The following is a 27741-nucleotide window of genomic DNA, read 5'->3' as shown; positions in this document are numbered from 1 at the left end:
TAGTCGTGCCTAGATGTGATTTTTCTATGGGTTCCACGGTTTTGCCTTATGTTTAAAAACAAGGAAAATTTATATAAATGGTCTTCCTAGTTTCATCCGAGTCTCATTTTCATCCTCCAAGTATCAATTACAACTCTTTTGACCTTCAAGTTTGGTTTTTTACCAAATTGGTCCAATTGATAGCTTCTGTCAGCCAAACTGGACAGAAAAAATCAGATTGATGGCAATTTGGATGTTGCAGTTCGTACAAAGTTGGTCCAATTGATAACGTCTGCCCTCAATCTGATATTTTCCGTTCAGTTTGGCTAATAGATGTTATCAATTAGACCAACTTGGTACGGAAAACCAAACTTGAAGGTCAAAAGAGTTGCAATTGATACTTGGAGGACGAAAATGAGACTCCGGTGAAACTAGGAGGACCATTTCTATAAATTTCCCTTAAAAAAATGTTTAGCTGACTTGGTACTTTTGTCCTGGCTTTGGTATGTCCTTTATTAGCACGTTAGTTTTTGGGCGCTGCTATTCGCAGCCCTCTATTTACTCCCATAGCCCGTTAAAAATTTTCAATTATACTCGACAGTTAGTTATCGAAATTGAGATATATTTTCAGCATCCAATTACTGAAATATAATAGTTTTTTCAACAGATGTTTACCGAAAATACATGTTCGGCCGTTGTTTACCGAAAATTGAACATATTTTTGACATGTAGTTACCGAAATATAATTTTGTTTTCAACAGCAATTTACTGAAATGTTATTTATGATTTTCAACAACCATTTACCGAAATGTAGTGGGTTACGGGAGAAAATAAAGGGCTGCGAATAGCGGCCCCCTTTTTCCCCCCCCCCCCCCCCCCCCCCCCCCCCTGCGTTCTTGCCCATGAATTAACTTACCCGAAAATGATGAAGGAAAAAAGAAAAAAGAAAAGGTTTGGCTTGGTTGAATGTTTCAACAAAAAAGGCTTCAACACATTTGATTTCACCCACTAACAACTTTGTTTTTTGTTGCCTTTTTGGTGAGGCAGTGGAACTTGTCTTCTGATTCCATGTCTTCTGACTCCATTTTTGGTTATGAGGAAAAAGGGCAAAAGGAATAGTGAATTTTGCAATCAACATTAATTTCTTTTCTTTTCTTTTTTTCGTGGCTTTTAGTGAGGTATTTCTTAGTCCTTTTGTTGAAAATAGAACTTAGAGGGTAGATAAGCAAAATGCTAAATGAGAAACTAGAAGATAGCCAAAGGCCAAACAAAAACCTACTAGAGTAGTCGATCCAAAGGGCATCAATAAGCTACAAAGTAAAGGCAAAAAGTCAGTGAAAATTCAATCTACATCCGACGCAGAACTAATCAAGTTTTTAGCTTCCACATAATTATATGCATGGTTCATATTTGCATAAAAACCTAGGACCAGTTTTCTCGACTGAGTTTCTGCGTTCGTTGAATTGTATATCCAATATGACGAAAACATCTGATGTTTCGTTGAAATATTTATGACACATATTAAAATATCGGTCGGATATACAATCCCGTAAAGTGTGATATACAATATCATGGCCCCGTAAAGTGTGATATACGATATCATGGTTGTTCAAGAAAAAAGATACACGATATCACGACGGTCGGAGGGTGTAATAACATTAACCGATTCCTATTAATATGATAAAATAATATATTCCTTCACTATTAGTCCAGTCAAACAAACTAACCATGAGTAGAAATTGATATATGGTTCGTTTGTCTGCCTGCATGACAATTATGTTTGCTTGGCTTTGCCGTCTTTCATTAAAGTTGGTATAACATTATCTTTCAAAGGCAAAAATTTTGGGTGCCGTTTGGTGCATAAAACTTTTAACATTTTTTATATTAATCCTCCATTAGTACTGTCTTGTCATAATGACACATATCATAATAATTAACATTGGGATTGAACTCCTAACAACTTTACATATTAATTAATTAAATATATCTCGAAATTTTCCTATTCATCCCTCAAATCATACGAAATAGCTGGCCAAACCACTTCACCTAATTCACTTTTTACAGCTACTATCATCTGACTAAAGTACCACAGGGTAATTTCTGGTTCGTTAATTCTCCGTTTTTTCTTGGTAGTTAATCGGATGAATTAATCGGATGTCCGGGCCAGCTTGTTAATTCTCTGTTTTGGCTCTCTGTTTCATTCTTTTCGCGATTCTTATAGTTTTTGCCATTGGGAAATTATATTTTTGGTGGGAGATATTTCGGCAATAGACATCATCTCACCTATGGTTTTTCATGTGGTATTGGAAGAGAGACACTAAGGGTACTCGGCTACTCACTGGTTAGCTTCGTAGGGCTTGTTTGTTTCACCTACGGTGGTTGGAGGGGATATGTATTACCATGGATATAGGACGACACATCATGTAATACGACCAAGGTATAAAGATGAACTCACATATTTCGTGTTTGTTCAGGGTAGTATAAAAGATGAAGTATAATAAATTTGGACGATTTGATCAAAGATGATGTTTTTATATCCTAAAGGGAGGATTTGTAATCTTATGGGGTGGTAATACATAATATCCCCACTTTTGTGGGACAATGGTCCCACGGATCTCAAGTCCCATTAACCAAACATCAGATATATAAAAAACGCTCATTTAGAGGTAATCCCGCGTCAGCCAAATATGGGATTGGAAAGATTTAATACCCCAAAGACTACCGATACCATGACCGTTAGTTAACTCGTCAATTTTATTTTAAGCTGGGAATCAAACGAGGCCGTCCCATGTGGATTTAGAAGCTGTTCTTCTGAAAGACAAGGCTCCCTAATTGCTTCTTTAGGGTTAGTACTTTTCTGTTTCGTTGCTTTGTATTTTGCACCTTTCAAGAGGTTTATGTCTCACTTTCTATGGTTATTATGAAATTTTCGTTCCATGCCCCACAGTAGTGGCATTGGGACATGGATTCTATTTATGAACCTTTAGATTAAACAATAGATAAATTTCAGTTATTAGATCAAAATCACTCAAAAAAACAAGATGGTTTTATGATTTTTCCAAAACAAAATTTTTAATTTTTATTTACCCAATATTTTTTTTAAATTTTACTTACCACACAAACTGGCTTATCATACCGTTTACCATGATCACACTTACCATAATGTATGGCCGGCCACACTTACCACACTTACTGTGAGTGTTGAACCAATGGTTAAGATTGAAAAAGAAAGATCCACCTGTCAAGGAAAAACTGGGGCATGGATGCCTCCAAACCGAACTGGGACATCATAGTCGGACTCATTATTATGTTGTAAGTGCTAGCTTAAAGTTATTTAACAGACTCTACATGCACATCATTATTATTCACTAATGTTTAAGTAATGAATTAAAAAATAACAGGGGAAAATGACGGTCCAAGAATTAATATATATCTGCTAATGATATGCTAAGAACATTTGTTAATGCTGAAAATGTCCTTGACGGATATTAATTATTAAAAACACGTCTTTGACCATCATTTTCCCTAACAGGTGATGTGGCACGACAGGCAGAATGAGCCAAAGAATTGAACCGAAAGTTTTCAATCCATAATGTCACGCTATGGAGCGGACATTAATCTTTCTTTGCACCACCCTTTTACAATGATTATTACTAGTACCAAACAAATAAGTGGACAGGTAAAGGTTTTCAAAGAATCAACATGCCGTGTCTCTCTCTCTCTCTCTCTTGCCATATATGGATATGTTGTTGTACATCATGAAAAGCTTTACACTTGCCGCTAATCAATGAGTAGATATCGATAAGTTCTTTTAATTTTTTTTTACAAAAATATAATTTTTGAAGTCCTCATTTTATGGACTAGACAATCGCGAACACCACGATCTAGTTCAGTTATGTATGCTTCGGAGAATTTATTGATGCATCAGTAATCAAGAACTTATTAGTCCTATGGTCAGTACTTCTAAAAATGCTTCTGTCATTTTGTATCTTTTTAAAAAATTTATTATCGGACCGCTTTTTTACTAGTATTTATTAAAGAGGGTTTCAACTAAGTCTTTATAGCATTCGGTATCGCACTCACAAGTCTGTTTTTAGAGTAATTGTAAAGGATCGTAACATTGTGTAACCAAATTCGTAAGATGTTTTGGGCCCAGCATATAATTTTACTTGGAATTGGATTCTTTGGGGGGAAAAGAAAAAAGAAACACACTGTTATAACATTAAGACAATAATAAAAGAAACTCACATAAAAGTAAAACAAATATTGAACACAACATATATAAAATAGTTTTAGAAAAACTATTGAGATCAATCTTTCGAATTGATCATATTCTTATTACATTTATGTCTGTTTCTTTTCTTCCCTTTCTCTTATTCCTTTCTTTCTTAGTGTGTATCTCTACACAACGTACATAATATTTACAGGCAGAAAAACTAAGAAGTGCAATCAATATACTAACTATTTTAACCAATTCAAATAGTGCCCTTTTTTTTATCGGCGTGCAAAAGTAACATTTTATCAAGGGAAAAGGAATTCCAACCAAGGTTGGAAAGTACATTCGGATGGAAAACAGCCTATTACACCTGTTGGCCTATAAGCTCAGATATCATAATTAAAAACCAAAAATACCTGATGCCTAAAAAAACTCAAATCTTACAATTAAGTACAAATAGAAAACTCAACCCACAAAAATGGGCTAGGCCCATCCCAGAAATACCCAAAACCTGGCCTAATTTAATGTTCTTGTTTCTTTGTCTTCCCACTCGGTCTCATTTTGTGGTCATCCACTACGTTCATAACACACACAAGACAATATGTGAGATGAAAACCATAGCTAGCATGTTTTGAGTTATGGATGATGATGGTCCCATTGTTTCATTTGTCACAAAGACTAGTGACTAGATCCAAAGCACTGAGCAAAGCACACAGATGCTTACCTACCAAGTTATCATAATGCACAATTCAAAAGTAGTATAAGAATATAAGGATAAAGGTCCAATAAGACCATACTTGCTCTCATTAAAATAAGTGGAGATAATAAAAAGAAGTTTTGTCCTTTTTCCCATACCTAAAGCAACAGCATCACCAGTCCCAGTACCAACTCTTATAGGGGCAAAATAGTCCCCTGTCATCATCTCTACCTACCCCTAACCACCAGAAGTTTTCTTAACTACTTTATCCATGACAGAAAAAAAGGAACCAAATGAGTTGGGTGTGAATTTGGATGCATTTTTCTCTCTTTTTCTATCCCTCAACAAAAGAGCAATTCTAAAAACACATTAAAATTTATAATATTTATGTATGTTGAAGTTAAATTACCTGTCGGAGATTGGAAAATAAAATTTATCTAACTGCCAATAATGCACTGCCTCCTAAAAAGCATGGGTGTCAATGAGCTTTAGCCCAGTTATCATCTTCTTAACGTGTAGCATGTTCTTGCAGTATTTGATACGAATAGAACAAGTAACTATGGTGTTTGTAAACTTTCTCAAATTATGTTAACTAGTTGTTGACCAGAAACATTTCAGTTGGTAGAAAGACATGTGGTCCTATGCCCATAAAGGCCCTGTGATCCAAGTACATTTTCCCCCATTTTCTTTCAAAAAAATATCTAATTCTTTTGATGATTTAATAGGAATCATGCTGATCTAAAACTTATCTATACTTGTGTATCCATATCATGCCCCCAAGTCTTTAATCAAGAAGTTAGTCGGTAGATCCTAGCTATTTCACATGGAAATAGTTTGTGGGCACATGGCTTTTGGTTGCACAATTTGGCACACTTTTTCATCTATAGAACTTTGTTGAATTTGTGACGTGCGAATTTTGGCTTGGTTTGCACTTTGCTGATTATTCGATGTTTATTTAAATATTTACTATGCGCAGCCACTAATGTAACTCTTGTACTCTCTCCATTCGATGCTATAGCGAAAATTAAAGTGAACCGTTGATGCACTTAATTGCACGTTGAGGCATATCTTTGTCTTGTGTTCTTTAATTCTCGCTTTATTGTTCTTTGTGCATTTTATGTGTTGTGATTCGATTGATTTCTAAACGCGCAATGGACCTCCTCGAGTACATAAAAGTAGTCATTCCACCGATTTGTATCCATTTATCCGATGGGATAGTTACGACATCCCATGGGCAGCCTGGAGGGAAGAGGAAGGAATTAATAAATCATTGCTCTATTTGGTTTCTTCCCATTCAGTCAAATGGTAATATTGCCCTCACATTCCTAGCTGTACCAAGTTCTCTCTTCCCAAGAAGAAAAGATGCTATATGGCAAATGGTAGAATCTGTAATTTAAGGCAGTTGTGTCCTCATCCACAATTTTATAAATGTTCACCAACCTCCGAAAAAGAATACATTAATCCCCCTACAGCCCCTCACTTGGTTTGACTATGATATATTGTTTACATATCTGAAAGCCAAAAAATTCTATCCACTCCACATGATGTTAGGGGGTGTTTGGCAAACTCTCTAAATTTTCAATCCAACAAATAACCTCAGATACAACCCTGAAACGCCTTAGGTTAATAATGTTCATGTGAAACGACAGTATTACCCTCATATCTCACCTAAAAATATGAGAGTTGAGACCTATACTCATCAATGGGGTTTTGTGATACTTAAATAGCTTATGGAAAAATTAGTGTACATTTTAGTTTTTCACAAGGGTAAAAGAAAAAGACAAATATCTTCATGTTCTAGAAGAAAAAGCAAAATTATGTGACAATTTAGCAACCATGTACTAGTAGCATTTAAGGTTAAATCAAGATAAGGTGTCATTTTCTTGTCCCTATCAAATCATTTCTTGGTTATTCATCAAAACCCTAAATTAACAGATTTTTAGTAGTCATTTACTTTTATATATACATTTTACGAGTTTTAATATTTCTACATCTAAACTATTTCCCAGTATCTTCAAGATAGGACATTGTAACTAGTGGTAAAAATGAGCCTAGCTTTAACATCTTGCAGCTATATTCAAGCTCGGTTAGTGTAGAGAACTAGAGCTCAATTCGAGTAACGAATATTTATAAACAAGCCGAACTAACTCATACGAGATGAATTTATTTTACACGAGCAGATCTACCAGTAACTCGAGCTCTGTTCTATTACTCGAGCTCAGTTCTATTACTAAGCGGACAGAGTCTAGAGTTGCTCACGATCAACTCGATTCGATTGCAGCTCTAACTGTAACCGTACAAAATGTACACACTATTTTTTTTCCCCTTTTGAAGGGTCAAACTGTACATACTCTTGAATGTCCTACATCTTCCATGTAGGGTCTGACTCCAAGTTTCCCATCCCCCGCGTACCCAATTGGCTCTCTGGTTCTGCCAAAACATCAGCAACTTGCTCTACCAACCATAAACCTTCTCCCCATTAGCTCCCTCTCTTTCACTTACTCTCCCCCCAAAACCATCTCTCTCTCTCTCTCCACATGTTCCCCTAATGGCTGTGATCCCACTACAAACAAGTCTCTGGGACAGTGTCCTGGAGCAAACCAAGATTGCCCAAGAAAAGGGCAGTGACCCTCTCACATGGGCAATTCATCTCTCTTCCTATTTGAACACAGCAGGTGTTCCTACCCCCTCTCCTGACCTCGCAAACCTTCTTGTCTCTCACATTTGTTGGGCCAACAATGTTCCCATCGCTTGGAAGTTTCTAGAAAAGGCCTTGGCTTTCAAGATCGTCCCCCCTTTGCTTGTCCTAGCTCTGCTTTCCAACAGGTTTCTCCTATTTCTGTTCCTTTTCTTTAAACTTTGTTTGGAACATGAGGAAAGGAAGGGAAAAGGAAAGAAAGTTAAAAGATTTTCCTTTCCCTTGTTTGGTTTTGAAAGAAAGAGGAGAGAAAATGGCAAAATAGAGTTAATGAGAATAGTAAAATTTTCTCCATCCTTTTCTTCCATTTTCCTTCTTAATTATTTTCCCTCCTCTTTTCTTTCTGTCCACAATTTCTAAACAGAGCCTAAAAGTTTGTTTTGTGTTTTTCAAACATTTTCAGTTCATTGGTATGCTTGTATATTTCTGTTTTCCTGGGTTTTGGGATTTGACCTTAAGAGATTGTTTCCATTTCTTTTAGTTTCTCTTTTATGTAATTTTCAAACATTTTCAGCTCATGGGTATGCTTGTGTTTCTTTCCTGGGTTTTGGGATTTGATCTTAAGAGGGTGTTTTTGGAATACAAGTTCATTGACCCACAATTGTAGGTCCCAGTTGAAGTGTTTGTTGTTGCATTTAAAGCTGTGGAGTCTAAGGTCTTGTTCACCTCAATATGAACCAAATAGGACTTTGGGTGTAGTTTTGGATTTTTGCTCAGGGGGTGACTGGTTGGATATGATTTGTGAATTTCTTTGAAACAAATTGTTTTCAGGTGGCTTCATGAAATGGGCTGCTGTGATTTGAGTGGATGAGGGCTTCTGCCTTTATTTTAATTTACCAACTGTTTGATTCTTGCTATGTGTGATATGGAGAGAGATTTATTTTCTGGCAGTGGGGAAGGAGGAGGAGGACGTTAATCTGATGTTATGTATCAAAATCCGAACTATCCTGTTCTAATTGTTGTTTTATTTTCCGGATCTAATGTTCACTTTTTGATCAAACTGTTTTTGTTTTATTTGCTGGTTCATTATTAGGATATGTTTTTTTTTTCTATTTTGTTGCATGATGCAATGTTGTTGGTTGGTGCATTGTCAGTTGTCTTCTACTCTTCTTGAAAATTCCGCACAAATCTCGTTACAGTACCGATTCCCTATGTTACATGGATCTTTCATTTTGGCTCAAGTACCCATGCCGATGTGTCCGACACCCGTATCCTTTTGGACACTCGGATCCTTTAATTGTTAAGATACTTACGGAAAAGGAATATCAAATTAGTTAGAAAAACGATATTTCGAATATTTCACATAGACATGAAATAAGGAAATAGCAAAAATATAATTTTCTTAACTCTTTCTTGTTTAAATACATTTGTAAACATAGTTTATGGTACATAATCTGTGAAAATTATGCAATATATAATACAAATAAGAGTTCAGGACGTGTCCTCGTACCCGTATCCAAGTTGGGGACACATATCCATGTATCCTAAGATTTAAGTTTAGGAAGGTCTGACGCTTGGACTTGCACCTGCACCTGATACTCGCACCCAAGTCCATGTAACATAGCAATTCCCACAGTTTGATTTGTTGGTTATTTTGAAAAATCAACAACCACAACCACATTTTGAATTGCGTTTGTTGATTGTTTAGAAAAATTATTCTTTATTTTTGGAATGTGGGTGGTTCAGGAATTGGTGGGTGAAGAGCCCCTCCTTGCATTGCTTCTATGCTCATGGGATCTCTTGGAGTTCAAGTGTATGAAGTCATTTGGTTGTTGAATGGTCTTCTGACTTTAGTTAATCCTGAGAAATGCCACAGTTGTGAGAAAATGTTATGCATTTTAAATGTGCAGCAATTATCTTTTGAAATGGGTTTAGTTTTCTTGCTTTAGTGTTTCAATTTAGCATTTTAGTGAATGAACTATTGATGGAATCTGCATGAATGTCACTGTTGTTTTACTGCATCTCTTCCGGCAAACAATGTCTTCATTGGCTTGACATCCTGCACTTCCATTTCTACAGGGTTATTCCAAATAGAAGTTCCAGGCCAGCCGCATATAGGATTTACGTGGAACTCCTCAAGAGACACACCTTGACCCTTAAGTCTCATATAGATGGACCGAATTTCCACAAGTGAGTTCTTGATCTTGTTTACTGTTCCATACAAGGAAAGCGAGAATTCTTTAACATTAATATTCCTCTTGTTGTCACTATGCTTCTATTCTTTTGTCTTTGGTTTTTTCCATTTATTTATTTCTAGTTGTCACGGTTCTACTGGTTCGACAGCTAATTTCTCCTTAGATCTTTGTTCCACTCAGCTAAATGAATGAAAAGAAGCCAAAGCAACAGAATACAACATTTTATTGTTTTACTGAACATATTGGCATGATGTCCTTGGGGGGGGGGCGCATTGCTTGGTGCAGTGGTAAAATGCTCAGTCCTGGATCCAATTTATTTGTTTTATTATGGAATCTAGAGTTTGCACCACGTATCTAGTAACCTTTTTGCTATTCTATTAGTGATCTTTTTGTTGAACACTCGCCCTATTTTATTCCAAGAATTGTAAGAACAAAAAACCTCGAGAATCTCCGCAGCCTCTCAGTTTGTAACATAGTTGACGCTTGCAATTGATCTGATTGCTAATAAAGACATTGGGTTTTTGTAGTGTTCCCCCTTCAGTAATGAGAAGATCATAAAGTAATCCTCTCTCTAAAATGTAGTATATTTATATTTTGTAATTTATCTTCTTCATGCAGGGTCATGAATGTGGTAGATGAGGTTCTTCACCTCTCCCAAATATTTGGTCTGGAAGCAAGTGAACCTGGCATTCTTGTGGTTGAATTTATTTTTGCAGTCATTTGTCAGTTGCTTGATGCATCATTGGAAGATGAAGGGTTGCTAGAACTGACCCATGAAAGGACATCTGAATGGGTAACTAAACCTCAAGATATGGAAGTAGACAGTGATGACTTTTATGATGAGAAGAGGATGGAACATCAAGAGAGATTGAGGAGTTTAAATACTGTGATTGCCATAGAGTTGATTGCGCAATTTCTGCAAAACAAAGTAACTTCCAGGATTCTTTACTTGGCTCGCCAAAACATGTCAGAACTTCATTCCTTTTACAACTGCTTTTCAAGCTTCATACAATCTTTTTTAATTTTGCCTACGTGGAAGCTGAATGAATATCATAAATCTTCTCCCCTGTTAATTGGTGCTGTTCAGAAAAAGGGACTTCTTATGCATTTTAGTAATTCTTTTGTGCATTGAAAAGACCAATTCATTTTTCTTGAAGACCCATATTCTCCATGAGTAAACCATGTAGAAAACATGAACATGTAGCCCGGTTTCTTTTGTAATCAGGAGTAGTTAGTTAATTTCTTTTACTTTATCATGTTTTGGTAGTATTTATGGTCTAGTTCTGAAATGGAAATGTTTAACTTCTATTGATATCTACGGGAAAGAGACATAAAAGGACAAGGACAACAATTTCCGGTATTAACCAACCCTGAAAGCAGTTCTCTTATTTTCAACATAACAGTGCACACTTTCAGACTTATGATGACTCAATAAACAAGGGTTTTTTTTTCAAATCCACTCACGCTCATCTAAATCTTCTGTAATATTAGAATTTCACTACATTAATCCGTATGTTATTCCACTCTATTTAGGTTCATAATTACTGTTAGATAGATAGTAGTCATTATTATTTTTTTCTCCCAATACCTCTTCCTGTTTCCTTGTCCATCACTTTACTTGAGGTATTTCAATCCTTGCTTGTCACTTCAACAGGCCCTCACACTGGGGAGGTTTTGTTCAGCGAATACAACTCCTTGTGGAAAATTCATCAGCAGTGAGAAGTTCAAAAGTTACGAATGCAGAGACTCTTCTCAAGCTGGCATCAGATACTAGCAAATTGCTGTCTCACAAATGCAAAACAATTTTACCACTAGATTTCCATGAGGTTATGGCTTCTGGTTCTCTGGCTTCTTCTGCTGGTCTTTGTCATGGATCTAGTCGTTCTGCTCTTTGGCTTCCTCTTGATCTGGTGTTGGAAGATGCAATGGATGGTTCACAAGTTAATGCAACATGTGCTGTTGAAATAATTACTGGTAAACCTAACTTTATCCTAGTCCTCGAGATATAATTTAATGAACAAATTATACTGCCTCTGTCCCATTTTGTTAGTCGATTATAATAGTTATGAATCTTATGATGTATCTTCGGGAATGATTTTTCTGACTTTCCACCTATCAAAAGATCTCAATTGATGCTTTTGATTGGTGAAAGAATTGAAATGAATTATTGGTGAAAGTACAGTTTTTTTTTATTTTTATATCCGTTTAAATGCACAACTATCAAAAATGGTCAAACAACATGGGACGGGGGGAAGTAATATTCTCTTAAACCATGTCTAGCATAATGAAAGCTCATGGTTTCACTTACAGGATTAATGAAGGCCCTTCAAGCATTTAATGGAACCACTTGGCATGAATGCTTTTTAAGTCTTTGGATGGCAGCTCTACGTCTAGTTCAGAGGGTTAGGAACTTGTTACTGTTGAACTCAGATTTTCTTCTCTGCTGTTGATTTTTCTTGTCTCTTCTTTTCTGGGATTTTGAGTGTTTCAAACTATTTGCGTATTTTGGTGTTGCTTCATTGTAGCATTCAGTCTAAAGGCAGCCTCCTCTACTTTGAATGCATTCCCCAAGATAAACAAGTTTAGAAAAGTTCATAATGTTTTTTGGGATACTATTTTTGCTGTAAAATTGGGTAGGATTGCTGTTAACTCTTATTTAAATTCTTAATGTGGATGTCACAATGGCGGATTGAAGATCATGTATGGTACACAGAGAGGAAAAAACCTGGATATGAGGAATTAAGGGATATTTCACACTTCTACAAAAAAACCTCGATATAAACCCCATAATTAGCTTTCTAGGAGCAAAAGTTAATGGGTTGGCTACTTAGATGTACCACATTGGCTGAAATTCCACACCATTACCATGTGATGGGTCATTCCTTAGCATTTAACTAGAGCATCAAGATAGCTTCATGAAATATTTTTGCATAAACAATATTATTCTTCCATATGTGGAAATCTATTCTTTTGTGTTTTTTGGCTTATCTTCTTATTTCACAATTTTTCTTTAGGAGAGAGATCCAATTGAGGGTCCTGTGCCTCGGCTAGATACTCGCCTGTGCATGTTGTTGACTATCACAACACTTGTAGCTGCTGATCTAATCGAGGAAGAAGAGAGCGCACCAACTGATGAAACAGAAAAATCTGACACCATTCATGATAGAGAATATCATGTTCCTGGAAATCGTCGTAGGGATTTCGTATCCAGCTTACAGAGTCTGGGTGATTATAACAGTTTGCTGAGTCCACCCCAATATGTAGTTTCCGCGGCCAATCAGGCTGCTGCAAAAGCGATGATGTTTATTTCAGGCATCAACGTTGGCAGCTCATATTTCGAGTGCATGAGCATGAAAGACATGCCAATAAACTGTTGTAAGTAACATCTTTTTCTTTTCTTTTTTATTTTTTTGATAAGTAACATCTTTTTCTTTTATACCATCAAGGATTTTTTAAAAAGGTTTTAGCCTAACTTTTGCAGCGTTGTAATTCATATACAGAGTAGGCCTAATCATAAGGTTCTTTCAAAGGTCCTTGATGTGAAAGTTCAGATTGATCGTCCTTGTCTTCTTGCTGCATTTCACCTTCATTTTCTATCTCCTTTGGATTAAATATTAATCTTCATTTTGCAGCTGCAACGACTAGCTTAGTTCGTCTTTTCCCATCATACCTTTTTGTTTTCTTCGTGTTCAGGAAAATGATATGAACTACTGTCTGCCCACTATATCCTTCTCTTTTGCCGTCCAAGTCTTGGTTGACCTCTACACTGCACTGGTGTCAGTTTTGGGGTGCCCACTATATCCTTCTCTTTTGCCGTCCGAGTCTTGGTTGACCTCTACACTGCACTGGTGTCAGTTTTGGGGTTCACCCATCCAACTGTTATTTTAAACGTAGCCTTAGCTATTTGTTGGTGTCTCAAAAGTTCTAAAATCAAAAATAAAATAACTTTACAAAATGAAAGAGAGCATCCCAGGGAAAAAATAGCTTAAGCCAAACTGAACAACGGTCCAGCCCATGCAGGGCTGATCTACCCTTTCACTTTAGCCATTCTTAGAATTGCACATGTTTTTTCAGACATCGAAATTGTAGCTTTTACATTAGCACCACATCAGTCAACCCTACCATAAGATGAAAAGTTTTGAATCACTAACTATGGCTGTCCTTGGTGCATTCTGTTTGTAATTTTTTCCTAATTAACGTTGAGATTATCAACCACAATAGATTCTTAGGTCTCTTCCATAGAGATGCTTCCAATGTAGAGACCAAATGGGAAATCTTTAAAGCCCTTCTCAAGCATATTGGCTAGCATATGACAGTTGAACCTACACATTACATTGTCTATCAGAGAATTAGAGGGTGAGAATAAAGTAAAGTCAGTGGCGAGATATGCTAGGCAATGGTGTGGTACAGAACCGTCTAGAGTGGTGCCTGTCTATATACACTACAGTATACATGTCACAGACTATAAGTAACAGCAATCGTTGATACTACTGAACTGGATGCCATATATCCACAACCAAAATGGAAAGCAGCAGGTTTTGTTTTGGTATTTTCCGTGTGGCTGTCTAATCTAATGGAAGCTCACGTCAATGTTTGCAGCTGGAAACATGCACCATTTGATAGTAGAGGCTTGTATCGCCAGAAATCTAGTGGACACATCAGCATATTTCTGGCCTGGCTATGTGAATGGGCACATCAAACAAATACCTCATACTTTGCCCGTTCAAGTGCCCAGTTGGTCATCATTCATGAAGGGAGCTCCCCTGACTCCAATTATGATAAAAGCTTTAGTTTCTGCTCCCGCTTTAAGGTATACTTGCAGTTTTCTTTCTCAAAAAGTTTCTTGATTGACTAATCTGCCTAGCTTATGTAAATTTGTTGTATAATGTATTCAACAAAGCTGATAAGCCTAATTCCATTCCTATGGAGGGCTCCTCGTTTATATTTTTTACAAGAGTTGCTACAAATGCTTCATTGGGAATCTATCACTCTAGTACCTTGTGATCGTTTTCGATGTATGGCAGTTCGAAGAATGGCTTCATGGGGTGGTTTTATTGGAAAGGTTTTGTTGACAAGGCCAAATCTGTAATATGGAAGTGTATTGGTTTGCCCTATCAAATGGTATAACATGATGCTTATGTAAATTACACATAATTCAGCTGTCTGAATGGAGGTTGGACATTGTTATCAGCAAAATCGGTTAACAAAAATATAATCCTTAAGAGTAGACATTAAATCAGTCTGGTAAGTGACTTGGAGTTGCCAACATCAGAATATGAAATGAACATCATTCAGATTCCCTTCTATGTTCCGTCACTGTGACCTGGTCTTCGGTTACACTTTTTTCTTTGCTGAAGCCAGGAATATGAGATGCTCTTTTTTATTGATTTACCAAGGGTAAAGCAACTGAATTTAAGCTCATGGATTTGATGGAAGCTTAGCAGAGCTTGAGAAAGTCTTTGAGATTGCGGTCAAAGGATCGGAAGATGAGAAGATAGCTGCTGCTACTATACTTTGCGGAGCCTCTCTAATTCATGGTTGGAATATACAGGTAACGAGGTCAAGCTTACTGAACTTAACATATTTTAGTTGATTATTGGAATGAGATTGCACAAAGAACTCTATTTCAAATTTTATGGTTTTGATTTTTGTTTTTCACCAAAACACCATAATGTTCTAATAGCTCGTGATGTTTTCAGGAACACACTGTTTACTTCATAACAAGACTACTCTCTCCACCAGCTCCTGCCGATTATTCTGGAAGCGACAGCCACTTGATAAGTTATGCTCCAATGCTGAATGTTCTCCTTGTCGCAATAGCACCTGTTGACTGTGTTCAGATTTTCTCCCTACATGGCTTGGTATGTCAAGCTTTTACTATCTCGGATTGTAGAGATCAAATGTTTCTTCAGTGGTGTGAATCGTTTTCCTACCTAAGCTTTGAAACTTTCTAAGTGCTTATCTATTCTTAGGTTGCGTGTGATATTTAAACCAACATGAAGTTCAGTTACTGAAATGAGTCATCTCATTCGCATCTGCATTTTACTCAATTGTGTTACTCTAGTTGTGTCGCTTGACTCATTAAATTTTTAGTGATTAGGGCCAGAAAGAATCTTGTGAAGATGTAGAATACATAAAAGGCCAATAATGTGATCCTATTTTAGCAATGATAGGTCAGAAATCTGATAGCCGAACCCAAATAGTTGAGACAAGGGAACTCCATATGTTTAGTCTGAATAAAGCAAAAACCCAATGAGAAAAAACTAATAGAACAGAAAATACGGGTCGCCATTCTGGTAAACAACTGGAAGAAGCTTTTTCTATCGACACATGAACATTTTACAAGAACCTGTATTGTGATAATCATTGGTGTTTTCAACTGATACGATCTTCCCGAAAACAAGGAACTTGGCGAGTAACATGTGGCATTTCCCCGGGGTACTTCTAGTTCCAGCAAAGTACATGGTGCCAAGTTTTTTGGGTGGGACATGATGAATCACATTTTTCGGATAGTTAGGAGGCATGGGGTGACCCACACAGTAGGGGTGGGCACGGGTCGGGCGGGTCGATTTTGACCCGAAACACGACCCCGACCCCAACCATGTTCGGGTAAGTATATGCAGGCCCGTAACCGCACCCCACGGGAGATGAAAACCGTCCGCGAGCCCGATCCCTCGGTCGGGTCGGGTCGGGCCCGACGGGTTGCACAAAAACTGAAGAATTGGGCTTCTGTAATTCTGTTATTGGAATTTTATTGTTTGAATCATTTTTTTTTAATTATATTCTGAGCCCAATGGCCACATAATCATGTGTAGCCCATTCTTGTTTGGGCTTCCACTAGTTTTAAATAGAACTTGAGAATCTGCAGACGCGGAAGTCTCAGCCAAACGAAACAGAGGCAGTAGATCGAGAATCAACCAAACCTTGGCAACAAGTTCATAAGTTTCACATGCTTGATAGATACAACAAATACAGCTATCAAACATCAAAAAAAAGTACACCAACTACATTTTAAATGCAGTTTTCGTCCACAATACCAAAAAAGGAGCAAACACTATACCCCATTCAAACTTCAAAGAAATCAAGTCCACTTCAAGTTTAATACACTTAGTTACTTCTGTCTAGTGTCAAGTGTCAACTAACAGCAGAGTATCAAAAGTCAAGCTTTGCACATCCAAAAAAAAATATACCCCATCCAGAATATACCCCATTCAAAGTAAATTAAAGTCCACATCAAAAACTATACCCCATTCAAACTTCAACAAGACTATACCCCATGTTGATTTTGTACCACTTCAAAAACTATACCCCATTCATACTATACCACTTCAAACCCACAAAAAAAACAGCCATAAAATTAGAGTGTTCGGCTGCAAAATATCCACAAAAAGCATTATACCTGAAAAAAATAAAACAAGTTCGATTAAAAGTTTAAAAAGATAGAATATAGTGAAGCAATGCAAATGAGGTTTGAGGTAGAAATTTTATACCAAAATCCATTGTCGATGATAGTTAATCAACCTGAACCAAGGCTTGAGTTTGAGGTTGATCTTGATCCAGTAAAACTAGCAAGAAAAAAAAAAAAGATAACTAGTAATATTGGTGAATGTAATTAAAGTAAATTAACAAAACAACGTCGTACATTTTAAAGTAATTACCTGAGTCGTAGGATTCATATTGCTCAATGTCATCCATTGCCTTACGAAGAGAAATGGGGACATCATTTCGAAGCCAATTTTGTCCACATACAAGCATCTCTACCATCGCAGGAGAAAGTGAGCTGCGAAAAGGATCAAATATGCGTCCTCCGGTGCTAAAAGCCGACTCGGATGCAACTGTAGAGACGGGAAATGCTAACACATCACGAGCCACTTGCGACAACACATTATACCTCACAGAATTGTTCTTCCACCACATCAAAATGTCAAACTTTGAATCATCATCTTCTGATTCACAAGTTTCAGCTAAGTACTTATCCACCTCAGACTTGGACGAAATGGAATATTGCTTCTCCATGTAAGAAGAAAATTGACTGGCTAAAGATTTATGGGGATCATCGAAATCATCAATAGTCATAGCCGAAGCCTCAAGCACATTAGGCACTTCCACACTATTCTTATCATGCTTAGCATAGTCGTTAAACAAACGTATCAAACAATTCTTCACCTTTTCCTTCATTGCTTTAGCAATATCTTCACCATACAATCTTATGAAGCAAAACTCCACATAGTCTAGCTTCTTTCTAGGATCAAGAACCGCAGCAACATACAACAACAAATTCATTTTGTCTCCCTGTCCCTAATACTTATCAAGCTTTTCTTTCATACTCAATGCCATTGAAAACAAAAGAATATCACTGCTCTTAAGCAATTTCTCTACTTCCAATTGAATCACATACATGTCTTTAAAGAAAACATCAGAAGTGACATAAAGGGAACCTGAAAACCTCTTTGTTGCAATATAGAAAAGCCTTAAGAAATGGACAAACGTTCTACAATCGCCCCAATCTTTCTTGGTTGGCTTCCTCTTTTCCCCACTCCCTCTATTTCCCCCAAATGCCCCATTATTCTCGTTTTCCTCTTCTCCCTCGCTAAACTCATCATCCTTAAAAATTGCCTTGAAATTGGAGTCCTCTTCGTGTAACCGGTTAAAAGCTTTCTCAAACTTTTGAGCAGCATCAAGCATTAAATAAGTGGAGTTCCACCTAGTCGGAACGTCGAGGCACAAATACTTCTTGGATTCAATTTTCTCTTTCAAGACACATTTCTTAAAAGAATCAAGCCTACTAGGGGAGGATCTTACATACCTCACAACCTCATGTATGCAAGCAATAGATGGAGCACGCTCTTCCAAACCATCACTAACAATGAGATTGAGAATATGTGCACAACAACGAACATGTAAATAGTCATGACCTAAGACGGTTCCCTCCCAATCCTTTGTTTTCTTTACCAAATACCTGATAGCCGTGGCATTTGAACTAGCATTGTCTACTGTTATAGTAAAGACATCTCCAATGTTCCATTCAAGCAAACACGCCTCAATCTTTTTACCAATTGTATCACCCTTATGATCATCAACAATACAAAAGTTCAAAATCCTCTTATGAAGTTTCCAATCGTCATCAATAAAGTGTGCAGTTTGACACATGTAATTTAGATTTTGAATCGATGTCGATGTATCGATGTCCATGTGTCCGTAGTGAGAGAAATCCTACGACCTCGTAGTACATTCATCAACTTAGCCTTCTCTCTATTGACAATCTTGACAACATCTCTAGCAACAGTATAACGAGATATAGGTTCAAACTTTGGTTGTAAAGCCTTGCAAAACTTTCGAAAACCAACTCCTTCTACGAACGCAAATGACAATTCATCAAGCATAACCATCTCAACAAGAGTAGTTCTAGCAGATTCTCCAGAAAAACTTGTGGCAACAAGTTCAAAACCTTCTTTTCCATCTTTTTTAGGTTCAAAACTTAAAGTTTGTTGACCACTTGTTGGTTCTCTATTGTAAGGGTACTTCTTGTAGACTGTAATATGAGCCAACATGCTACTTGTTCCATGCATTTTAGGATCAGCCATGTACTCGTTACGACAATACTTACAAATACCTCGTTGTATCCCATCCGTAGTGTCTTTAGCCTCGATTTTATCGAAGTGATCCCATGCTACCGATTCCGGTCGGCCAGTTGGTCCAGTTCCTTGTTTTTGTGCCTTAGGGGGCTTAGCCCTAGCCTTAGCCTTAGCCTTAGCCTTTCTCTTAGTAGATTTTCTGGGCACAGTAGGAGTATCACCACCATGGATAACAGCTTCAACTTCATCACCCAAAGCAGAATCCATAACCTGAACAGAGATCACAAAATAAATCAAAACTCAGAAATCTACACACGTTGCATAAACATGCAGAACACATAAATCAAAACTCAACTGAAAACTCATGACCCAAAGAAATTAAAAACCCCCAAAAAGTAAATGTCTGTTAAAATCAAAACCCCCCAAAAATCAGTTTTATTACGAGAGAGAGAGAGACAGAGAGAGAGATTTACCTATTGGAAAGGTCTGGAGTTTGGACCGTGGATGATGGCGATTCAGCAAAGTTCAACAGCTAGATGCGAGATGGACGAGAGAGAGGAAGAAACGACTGATGAAAGAGAGAGACGGTGACCGGCGAAGGGTCACGGTGGAGGCGAGGGAGTGGGGCCAGTGAGCTCAGTGGGGTGCGGCATTTTTGTTTTGGGGTAGGGTTGGTAGGTTTTGGTTTGGGGCGTCTGGGAAGAATGGGGGAAAGTGGAAGCTTTTTCCTTTTATATGCCTAGGATTGATAATAATATATATTATATATTAAAAGGTTGGGTCGGGTCGGACCCGACGGTTAAAAAAACTTGAACCCGAAGTCCGAACCGAAGTCATATTTTTAAGGGAATATGAACCCGCACCGTCCGAAGCAAGTGGTCGACCCCGCCCGTGACCCTTCGGGTCGGGTCGGGTCCGAGTACCCGCGGGGTTTTTGCACAGGCCTACCACACAGTGTTTATTGCGGTCATTCATGGGCAGGTAGTGCCATGTAGGCAATGCCACATGGTACTCCAAGAGTACCTATTTATTTTGAAGGAACGTGAGTTGATAGATAGGGCCGTCATTGAGTCTTTTGTGCCGATTACTGACTGATGTGCAATTTTTTACCTTGTTTCTCAGGTTCCGCAACTGGCAGGCTCATTGATGCCAATCTGTGAGGTATTTGGATCATGTGTGCCCAACATTTCATGGACTCTCCCAACAGGAGAAGAGATCTCTGTGCATGCCGTGTTTTCAAACGCATTTGCGCTTCTTCTAAAGCTATGGCGGTTTAATCACCCACCTCTAGAATATGGAGTGGGAGACGTACCCCCAGTTGGTTCCCAACTAACTCCTGAGTACCTCCTATTGCTACGAAACTCGCACCTAATGTCTTCCGGAAACATCCTTAGTAACCGGTGTAAAAGGAGACTCTCATGTGTTGCAAGTTCATCATCTCCTAAACACGTATTTGTGGATTCATTTCCAAAACTAAAAGTATGGTACCGACAGCACCAGGCATGTATAGCCTCACCCCTCTCTGGTCTTGTTCATGGGACCCCTGTTCATCAGATTGTTGATGCCCTTCTTAACATGATGTTTAGAAAGATTAGTAGAGCACCTCAGTCTTTGACTTCTCAAGCATCTGGAAGTAGTAGTTCATCAGGACCTGGTAGTGAAGATACATGTGCGAGACCTAAATTACCCGCTTGGGATGTTCTTGAAGCGGTTCCTTTCGTGGTTGACGCTGCTCTAACCGCATGTGCCCATGGAAGACTTTCTCCTCGCGAACTATGTACAGGTTAAGCTTGCTTGTTTGTTCAATTCTTTATTTGCATTTACAATTTGAGAATGCACATTTACACGAAGAGAAGTGCAAATTCCAAAACTTTTATGGACTATCTCATTTTGGACATCTACGGATCTACCCTTCAGAGGGCATTTGAACAAATCAAAGACGCATGGGATACTTCTAATAAGGTGCCATGTCGTTGGCAGACTCTGACACTTGTGGAGAAATATTTAGTTGCATCTGTTGGTTGTGCCTTTTTGTTTTTGATCTGCATTGGTTGTGCCTATTGCTAGCTGATAAATCTTTGCAGAACTTGACATAATACAATTAGCGCACACATTTGTGGATTAATCATACCCATCTTATATATATATATATATATTACAATAGTTGGCACTAAAGTTATTTTCTTAAACTCTAGCCAAGACAATATATATATCTATAGAGTTAGGTTCCGGTGAGGGATCCCTCATTTTTTTAAAATGAGGGACTTTCATTTCCGATTGAATTTCGATGATCCGAGCCGCTCAAAGTGATCAAAACATGATTTTAAGGGTCCTTGCGAGAAATCAGCAAAAAAAATGACCGGGAAGGGCTTCATCCGAGCAGTTTTCATTGAACGGTTCAAAAAAAATTGCTCGGATGACGCCCTTCCCGATTATTTTTTTTTCTGATTTCTCTCGGGGACCCTTAAAATTACATTCTGCACACATTGAACGGTTCGGATTTTCAAAATTTGATCGGGAAATGAAAGTCCCTCATTTTAAAAAAATGAGGGATCCCTCACTTGAAAATTCCTCTATATGTATATATATATATATATATTGTCTTGGCTAGAGTTTAAGAAAATAACTTTAGTGCCAACTATTGTAATTAGATACCTCAATGATGGATCGCATTCCTTTAGGTTATTCAATTTTAGGAGCCCTGAAAGCCTGAAACTCCCAATTTGTGAGCACAGTATTTCTGCTAAAATAGTAATTAGTAAGCCATTCTGTTTATTCTATAATAAAACATGATGCAGAAATAATTTGTTTGTATACTGAAATGATATGATGTAATATATTTCTCATTTTAAACAGAAAAATTTATTGTTGTCATGATGTTTGCCTTCTTGCTTGTTCCTTTTTTCAGTAGATACTTCTTCATCACTTTTATTCTAGAGATCCTCTAAATATGTGAATCTACTTTGGGGATTCAATTAGACAGTACAAAGTTTGACTGTCGTGAGTCCATATGACACCCAGCTTTGAGAAATCAGTTGCTCTTTATTGTTGCTTCAGATCAAAGAAACACTAACTCCTAGGTCACCTTATCACCTAATGCTATTCTACTTTATTGCAGGGCTTAAAGATTTGGCCGATTTTCTCCCTGCATCTTTGGCAACCATTGTAAGTTACTTCTCTGCAGAAGTAACTCGGGGAATCTGGAAACCAGTTTTTATGAATGGAACAGATTGGCCAAGCCCAGCAGCAAATCTGTCTAATGTTGAAGAACAGATCAAAAGAATCCTAGCTGCCACTGGGGTTGATGTTCCGAGTCTTGTCGCGGGTTTAACTCCTTTCCCTGGCAACTATTATATGCATATGTTTTTCAGAACATAATTATGGTTGACAGAACTAATTGACCAAAAAGAGAAAATCACCCCCATGTTCTGTTATACATGACAGGCTACAAGCAATGGAAAGACCATAAAAACATTTACACCTCACTGCTACCCATAATATCCCCAATTGTGGAATCATATTTTGGCACTTAATTGGTGCTTGGAAGCTAGGACAGAGTCGTGATGCGACAACACATAAAAGTAAAAAATATAGGAAACAGACGCACTAAATATTCAAATTTTATATCAACATTATGTCAGATATAAGTTCAATGATTGATGCCTGTCGTGCATGTAAATATTTTGTTTAAGATAAGAAAATGTAACAGAACACTACTTACTAAAATCTAGAGGAGAAAATGCAAAAATTTACATCATTTCTCTTTATCATTCAATTGTACGTTAATTTGTAATTTGTCTCTTGCGTATCTAAACGATAGACGTATTCTCCAAGTGTATGAAGTGTATTCTACTTTAGGAAAATTCAAAAAATAGGAGGATACATATAGACGTGCCCCAGCATGCATCTAGAAGTGTCCAATGATAGTCGTTTTATCATCATCATTATCGATGCTGGTTTAATTGGAGGCTATCATTTTCTAAAATAGTTCTTCATCTAATGGCAAAATTTCATCTTTCTTTCAGGTGGGAGCTTTCCAGCGACACTTCCACTGCCTTTGGCTGCCTTTGTGAGCCTCACTATAACCTACAAACTTGACAAAGCCTCGCAGCGTTTTCTCAATCTGGCCGGTCCCGCCTTGGAGTCCCTTGCAGCTGGTTGCCCGTGGCCATGCATGCCAATCGTGGCTTCCTTATGGACACAAAAGGTGAAACGCTGGAGCGACTTCCTTGTTTTCTCTGCCTCACGCACTGTATTCCTCCACAACAATGATGCAGTGGTTCAACTCCTCAAAAGCTGCTTTACTTCAACACTTGGCCTGAATGTGACCCATATATCAAGCAATGGAGGTGTCGGTCCCCTTCTTGGCCATGGATTCGGATCCCACTTTTGCGGTGGGATTTCTCCTGTTGCCCCAGGGATATTATATCTCCGTGTCTACCGAGCCCTAAGGGATATAATGTTCTTAAGGGAAGAGATTATTTCTCTCTTGATGCAATGCGTGAGAGACGTAGCATTTAGTGTGCTATCAAAAGAGGGATTGGAAAAGCTGAAGAAAGCCAAAAGCGGGACGAGATACGGGCAAATTTCACTTGCTACGGCAATAACTAAGGTGAAACTTGCTGCTTCACTTGGGGCCTCTTTGGTGTGGCTATCCGGTGGATCAGCACTACTTCAGTCATTGATCCAAGAAACTCTTCCTTCTTGGTTTATATCTGTTCACAGGTGCGAACAAGAAGCAGCCTCAGGGGGAGTGGTTGCAATGCTGGGGGGCTATGCACTGGCTTACTTTGCCGTGCTTTCTATTGCTTTAGCTTGGGGAGTCGACTCGTCCTCGTCAGCATTGCAGCGGCGTCTGAAAATCCTTGGAGCCCACCTGGAGTTTCTAGCGAGTGCTCTAGATGGAAAGACTTCGCTTGGTTGCAATTGGGCCACTTGGCGCGCTTATGTGTCTGGGTTTCTTAGCCTCATGGTAGCTTGCACCCCTACTTGGGTGGTGGAAGTGGATGTGGTCGTGTTACAGAGACTGAGCAAAGGGCTGAGGCAGTGGAACGAGGACGAGCTTGCGTTTGCTTTGCTGGCAGTTGGAGGAGTTGGCACCATGGGTGTAGCGGCTGAACTGATCATTGAAAGTGAAATATAGCTATTTTCTTTTGTCCAAAATTTTGTAGGTTTGTGGTTGAAATGTAGTTGTACATGGTTTTCTATGTAGGCTTGTCAGTGCAGAATGAAGGTTTGGAGGAAAAAATTGTACAATTTATAAGAAATTGCAAGCTTTGTACAGAATGACTGATTTTCTGTTTATTAAAATGCAGCATTTGGGTATTGAGATTGTTTGGGTGCTTTAACCTAGCTAAATCAATCCCCATTCTTGAACCCTATGGGCTTTTGGTTTCTACATGAAAACAAAATGGTATCTTATCATAGATGCCTACCCTGAAAGGGCAGTGGTTTGAACCTTCATAGGACAGAAGTTCCATCTGATGATATTTTAAGACTTCTAACTTCAATGCCATTCTATTTCTCAAGAAGATGCTTCAAGTGTTTTGTGAAGTATTCTATGAAAATTTTGGACTTTTTACAGGAAAATGGTGCCAAGATTTCCATAAGTCTTCATTTGCTTGATATTTATTGCAAACTGCAAAATACCTAGGAGCTACAATACATTGCGTACAATAATCTTTCTGAAAAACTAAACATTCAATAAGGTTAGGGCGAAAATTCTAACTTACAGCAAACCATCCCAAGGTCAAATGACACCACTGTAACCCGGTGACCTAGCCATTTGCTGGCTTTTCATTGCCCTCCTCACTAAAAATGCATCTTCCCACCTCCCTGCATCTGCATAAATATTGGACAGAAGAACTCTACTCCCACCATGAGATGGTTCAACACCAGCCAAACTCTCTGCAGCCCATTCCCCTACTTCGACATTACCATGAGTTCTACATGCTGCCAACAATGAGCCCCATATCACGACATCCGCCTTCATAGGCATACCCCTAATTAGTTTCTCAGCTTCTGCTAATCTCCCTGCTTTTCCCAAAAGATCCACCATACAACCGTAGTGCTTGATGTTTGGATCCACACCATATAAGGTATTCATACTGTTAAAATGCTGCTCCCCTAAGGCCACCAACCCAGAATGGCAACATGCGCACAAGACTCCAATGAATGTGATTGCGCTTGGTTTAATGTTCCGTTTCTGCAAATCAGAATACATTTGAAGAGACAACTGTGCGTGTCCATGCATGGCCAACCCGCATATAATCGCATTCCATGGTGAAACGGAGCAAGTCTTGTCTTTGATTTGATGGAACAAATGTAAGGCAGTCTCGATGCTCCCACACTTGGCATACATGTCAATTATTGCTGCTAAGAGATTGTCATTAAGAGGTATTGAGTTGTTGCGTATATATTCATGGGCTTGTCTTCCCTCTTTCAATATGCCTAGAGTAGCAATTGCAGAGAGGACACTCACCATTGTGATTTCATTTGGTTTGACACCGCAAGATACCATTTCGTGAAATAGTTCTACAGCCATATTAGGTTGCTCACTCTGTGAATAACCAGAAATCATGGAGCTCCAGGAAATAACATCTCTTTTAGGGATCTCGTTGAACAATTGTCTAGCTAGTTCAATCTTCCCATTTCTCACGAGTCCAGCAACGAGTGCATTCCAAGATGCGACATGGTCCTTGCTACCCAATTCAAATTGCAACTGAGCAGCGCAGATTTTGTGGCAAGCAGCATAAAAATGGATGATTGTTGCTTGTATGAAGTCAAAGCAGTCAAAGCCTGTTTTTATAGTTGCACTGTGAAACTGCTTGCCCTCGTGAAATGCCATCAACTGCCCACAAGCCGAAACCATGTTCACAACCATAACTTCATTCGGACCCAAACCACTATGCAGCATTGCGCGATACATAGTAAAAGCTTCAGCTAATCTTCCTACTTGCGCATAACAATCAACAATTGTACCCCAAGCAACCACATCTTTAGTAGGCATTCTCTCAAAGACATCTCTAGCCAAATCAAGATGTCCTGCCTTTGAATACCCATTAAGCATTACATTCTGTGAAACCATATTCGGTTCAGGCATCTCATCAAACAAAGTTTTCGCATCACTCAAACATGAATTCACACAATACATATGCACCAAGTTAGTCGAAACTAGAACAAACACTTCAAGCCCGATTTTCTTCATCAATGCATGAAGCAACCGACAGTCCCAAATCCCACCCAAATGACAGCATGCGGATATCACACTCGACATCGTCACCTCGTTAGGCATCACACCCTCTACCCACATATCCTTGAAAACATCAACGGCCTCATTCCAACAACCATTTTGTACTAAACCCAAAATCATACTCGTGTAAGAAACACAACCTTTCTTGGGCATTACATCAAACAGTTCGCGGGCATCTCCCAACCGACCAAACCTGACATACCCGCCAATCATTATATTACAGGATACTGAATCCAACCCAGACCCAGTATCAAACAACGATTTTGCTTCACCAATGCACCCACATTTCGCGTACATGTTAATCAAACTGTTTCGTACAAAAACGTTAGATTCAAGGCCGGATTTCAAGACAAGGCTGTGAATTTGTTGGCCATGGGACATGGCCAAGAGGGATGAACAAGATTTTAATGCGGACACAATAGAGAGCTCGTAATCGAGTGGGTTGTGAGGATTTTGACCGTTGAGGAATGCAGGGAGGTGGTTTGCAGGGTGTGGAGGAGGAAAGGGTGGAGTTTGGGCAGTGTAAGTGGAGACCCATTTGAGGTTTTGGTGTGAGAAGAGAAGGACTGGTTTTCTGGGTCTGAGAGCAATGTTCATGAGACGAGATCATGCGGATTTGGAGGCGAGATTTTGGGTGTAAATAGGGTTTTGGTAAAAGAGGAGATTTCTAACGAACTCCAACCAGATTGATTACTTCACTTTTCTTTGAGGAAGTTAAAAGTTTGGCCAGAGTTTTAAACCGCGATATTAGGAAACGTAACGATATCAGTGAAGATCATATAGTAAATAACAATATCGGAGATTCGAAATCCCGCTATGCAACGGCCGGTATGGCGGTATTATACGGCATTTATTAAAAACCCTGGACTTGGGTAATGAAAACGATTTGGCCAATGAAACCTGGACTTGGCTAATGTAATCCTTATTTAACGCATTCATGAGAATTTTGGAGGGGGAGATTTGGGGTGTAAATAGGGTTTTGGTTAAAGAGAAGATTTTTAACGAACTACTACCAGAATGATTACTTTTCTTTGAGGAAGTTCGTAGTAGTTTGTTTGAAATGGAACTTGGCTTCAAAACTTTCGTTCCACTTCACTCTTTAGAAGAATTTTGCCCTTCGCGCTATAGGCTTCTATATTGCTTCGTGTGAGATAAAGCTGCTACACACACAGCAGATCTGTGCACAGAT

General features: G+C 38.5%; 2 protein-coding genes and 1 long non-coding RNA gene across 4 annotated transcripts; 1 reads left to right on the top strand and 2 right to left on the bottom strand.

Annotated features, from left to right (window-relative positions):
* Nucleotides 1–7392: 7392 nt before the first annotated feature.
* LOC131321671 (mediator of RNA polymerase II transcription subunit 33A) lies at nt 7393–24625 on the top strand. 2 transcript variants are annotated; one of them, XM_058352555.1, is made up of 12 exons: nt 7393–7718; nt 9610–9720; nt 10344–10691; nt 11380–11699; nt 12036–12127; nt 12740–13100; nt 14325–14535; nt 15162–15276; nt 15425–15586; nt 20423–21083; nt 22419–22625; nt 23326–24625. In XM_058352555.1, the coding sequence occupies exons 1-12, from the start codon at nt 7441–7443 to the stop codon at nt 24441–24443; spliced, it is 3984 nt and encodes a 1327-aa protein (XP_058208538.1). In that variant the 5' UTR covers nt 7393–7440; the 3' UTR covers nt 24444–24625. The 2 variants fall into 2 exon arrangements, with proteins under 2 accessions (XP_058208538.1, XP_058208539.1); XM_058352556.1 differs by lacking the exon at nt 7393–7718 and adding an exon at nt 8493–8517.
* On the bottom strand, nt 16937–17628 carry LOC131321673 (uncharacterized). The gene is made up of 3 exons (XR_009198602.1): nt 17384–17628; nt 17216–17290; nt 16937–17124 (listed from the first exon to the last, which is right to left on the bottom strand). It is a non-coding gene; the product is annotated as an uncharacterized LOC131321673 (long non-coding RNA).
* On the bottom strand, nt 24447–27703 carry LOC131321672 (pentatricopeptide repeat-containing protein At5g19020, mitochondrial). Its single transcript, XM_058352558.1, has one exon. It carries the CDS (start codon nt 27147–27149, stop codon nt 25050–25052), a length of 2100 nt encoding a protein of 699 aa, XP_058208541.1. The 5' UTR covers nt 27150–27703; the 3' UTR covers nt 24447–25049.
* Between the last annotated feature and the right edge of the window lie 38 nt (nt 27704–27741).

This window comes from Rhododendron vialii, chromosome 4a, assembly GCF_030253575.1.
Source record: "Rhododendron vialii isolate Sample 1 chromosome 4a, ASM3025357v1".
In the NCBI taxonomy this organism is placed as follows: domain Eukaryota; kingdom Viridiplantae; phylum Streptophyta; class Magnoliopsida; order Ericales; family Ericaceae; genus Rhododendron; species Rhododendron vialii.
The sequence above is the reverse complement of the archived record's forward strand: the minus strand, read 5'-3'. Positions and strand labels throughout refer to the sequence as shown.

Excerpts from the sequence above, each read along its gene's own strand:
- LOC131321671 (XM_058352555.1), top strand. The coding sequence starts at position 7,441 with ATGGCTGTGATCCCACTACAAACAAGTCTCTGGGACAGTGTCCTGGAG. Across the intron at positions 10,692-11,379 it reads TACTTGGCTCGCCAAAACAT|GCCCTCACACTGGGGAGGTT; the intron begins GTCAGAACTTCA and ends TCACTTCAACAG. Across the intron at positions 15,277-15,424 it reads TTCATGGTTGGAATATACAG|GAACACACTGTTTACTTCAT; the intron begins GTAACGAGGTCA and ends TGATGTTTTCAG.
- LOC131321672 (XM_058352558.1), bottom strand. The coding sequence starts at position 27,149 with ATGAACATTGCTCTCAGACCCAGAAAACCAGTCCTTCTCTTCTCACAC.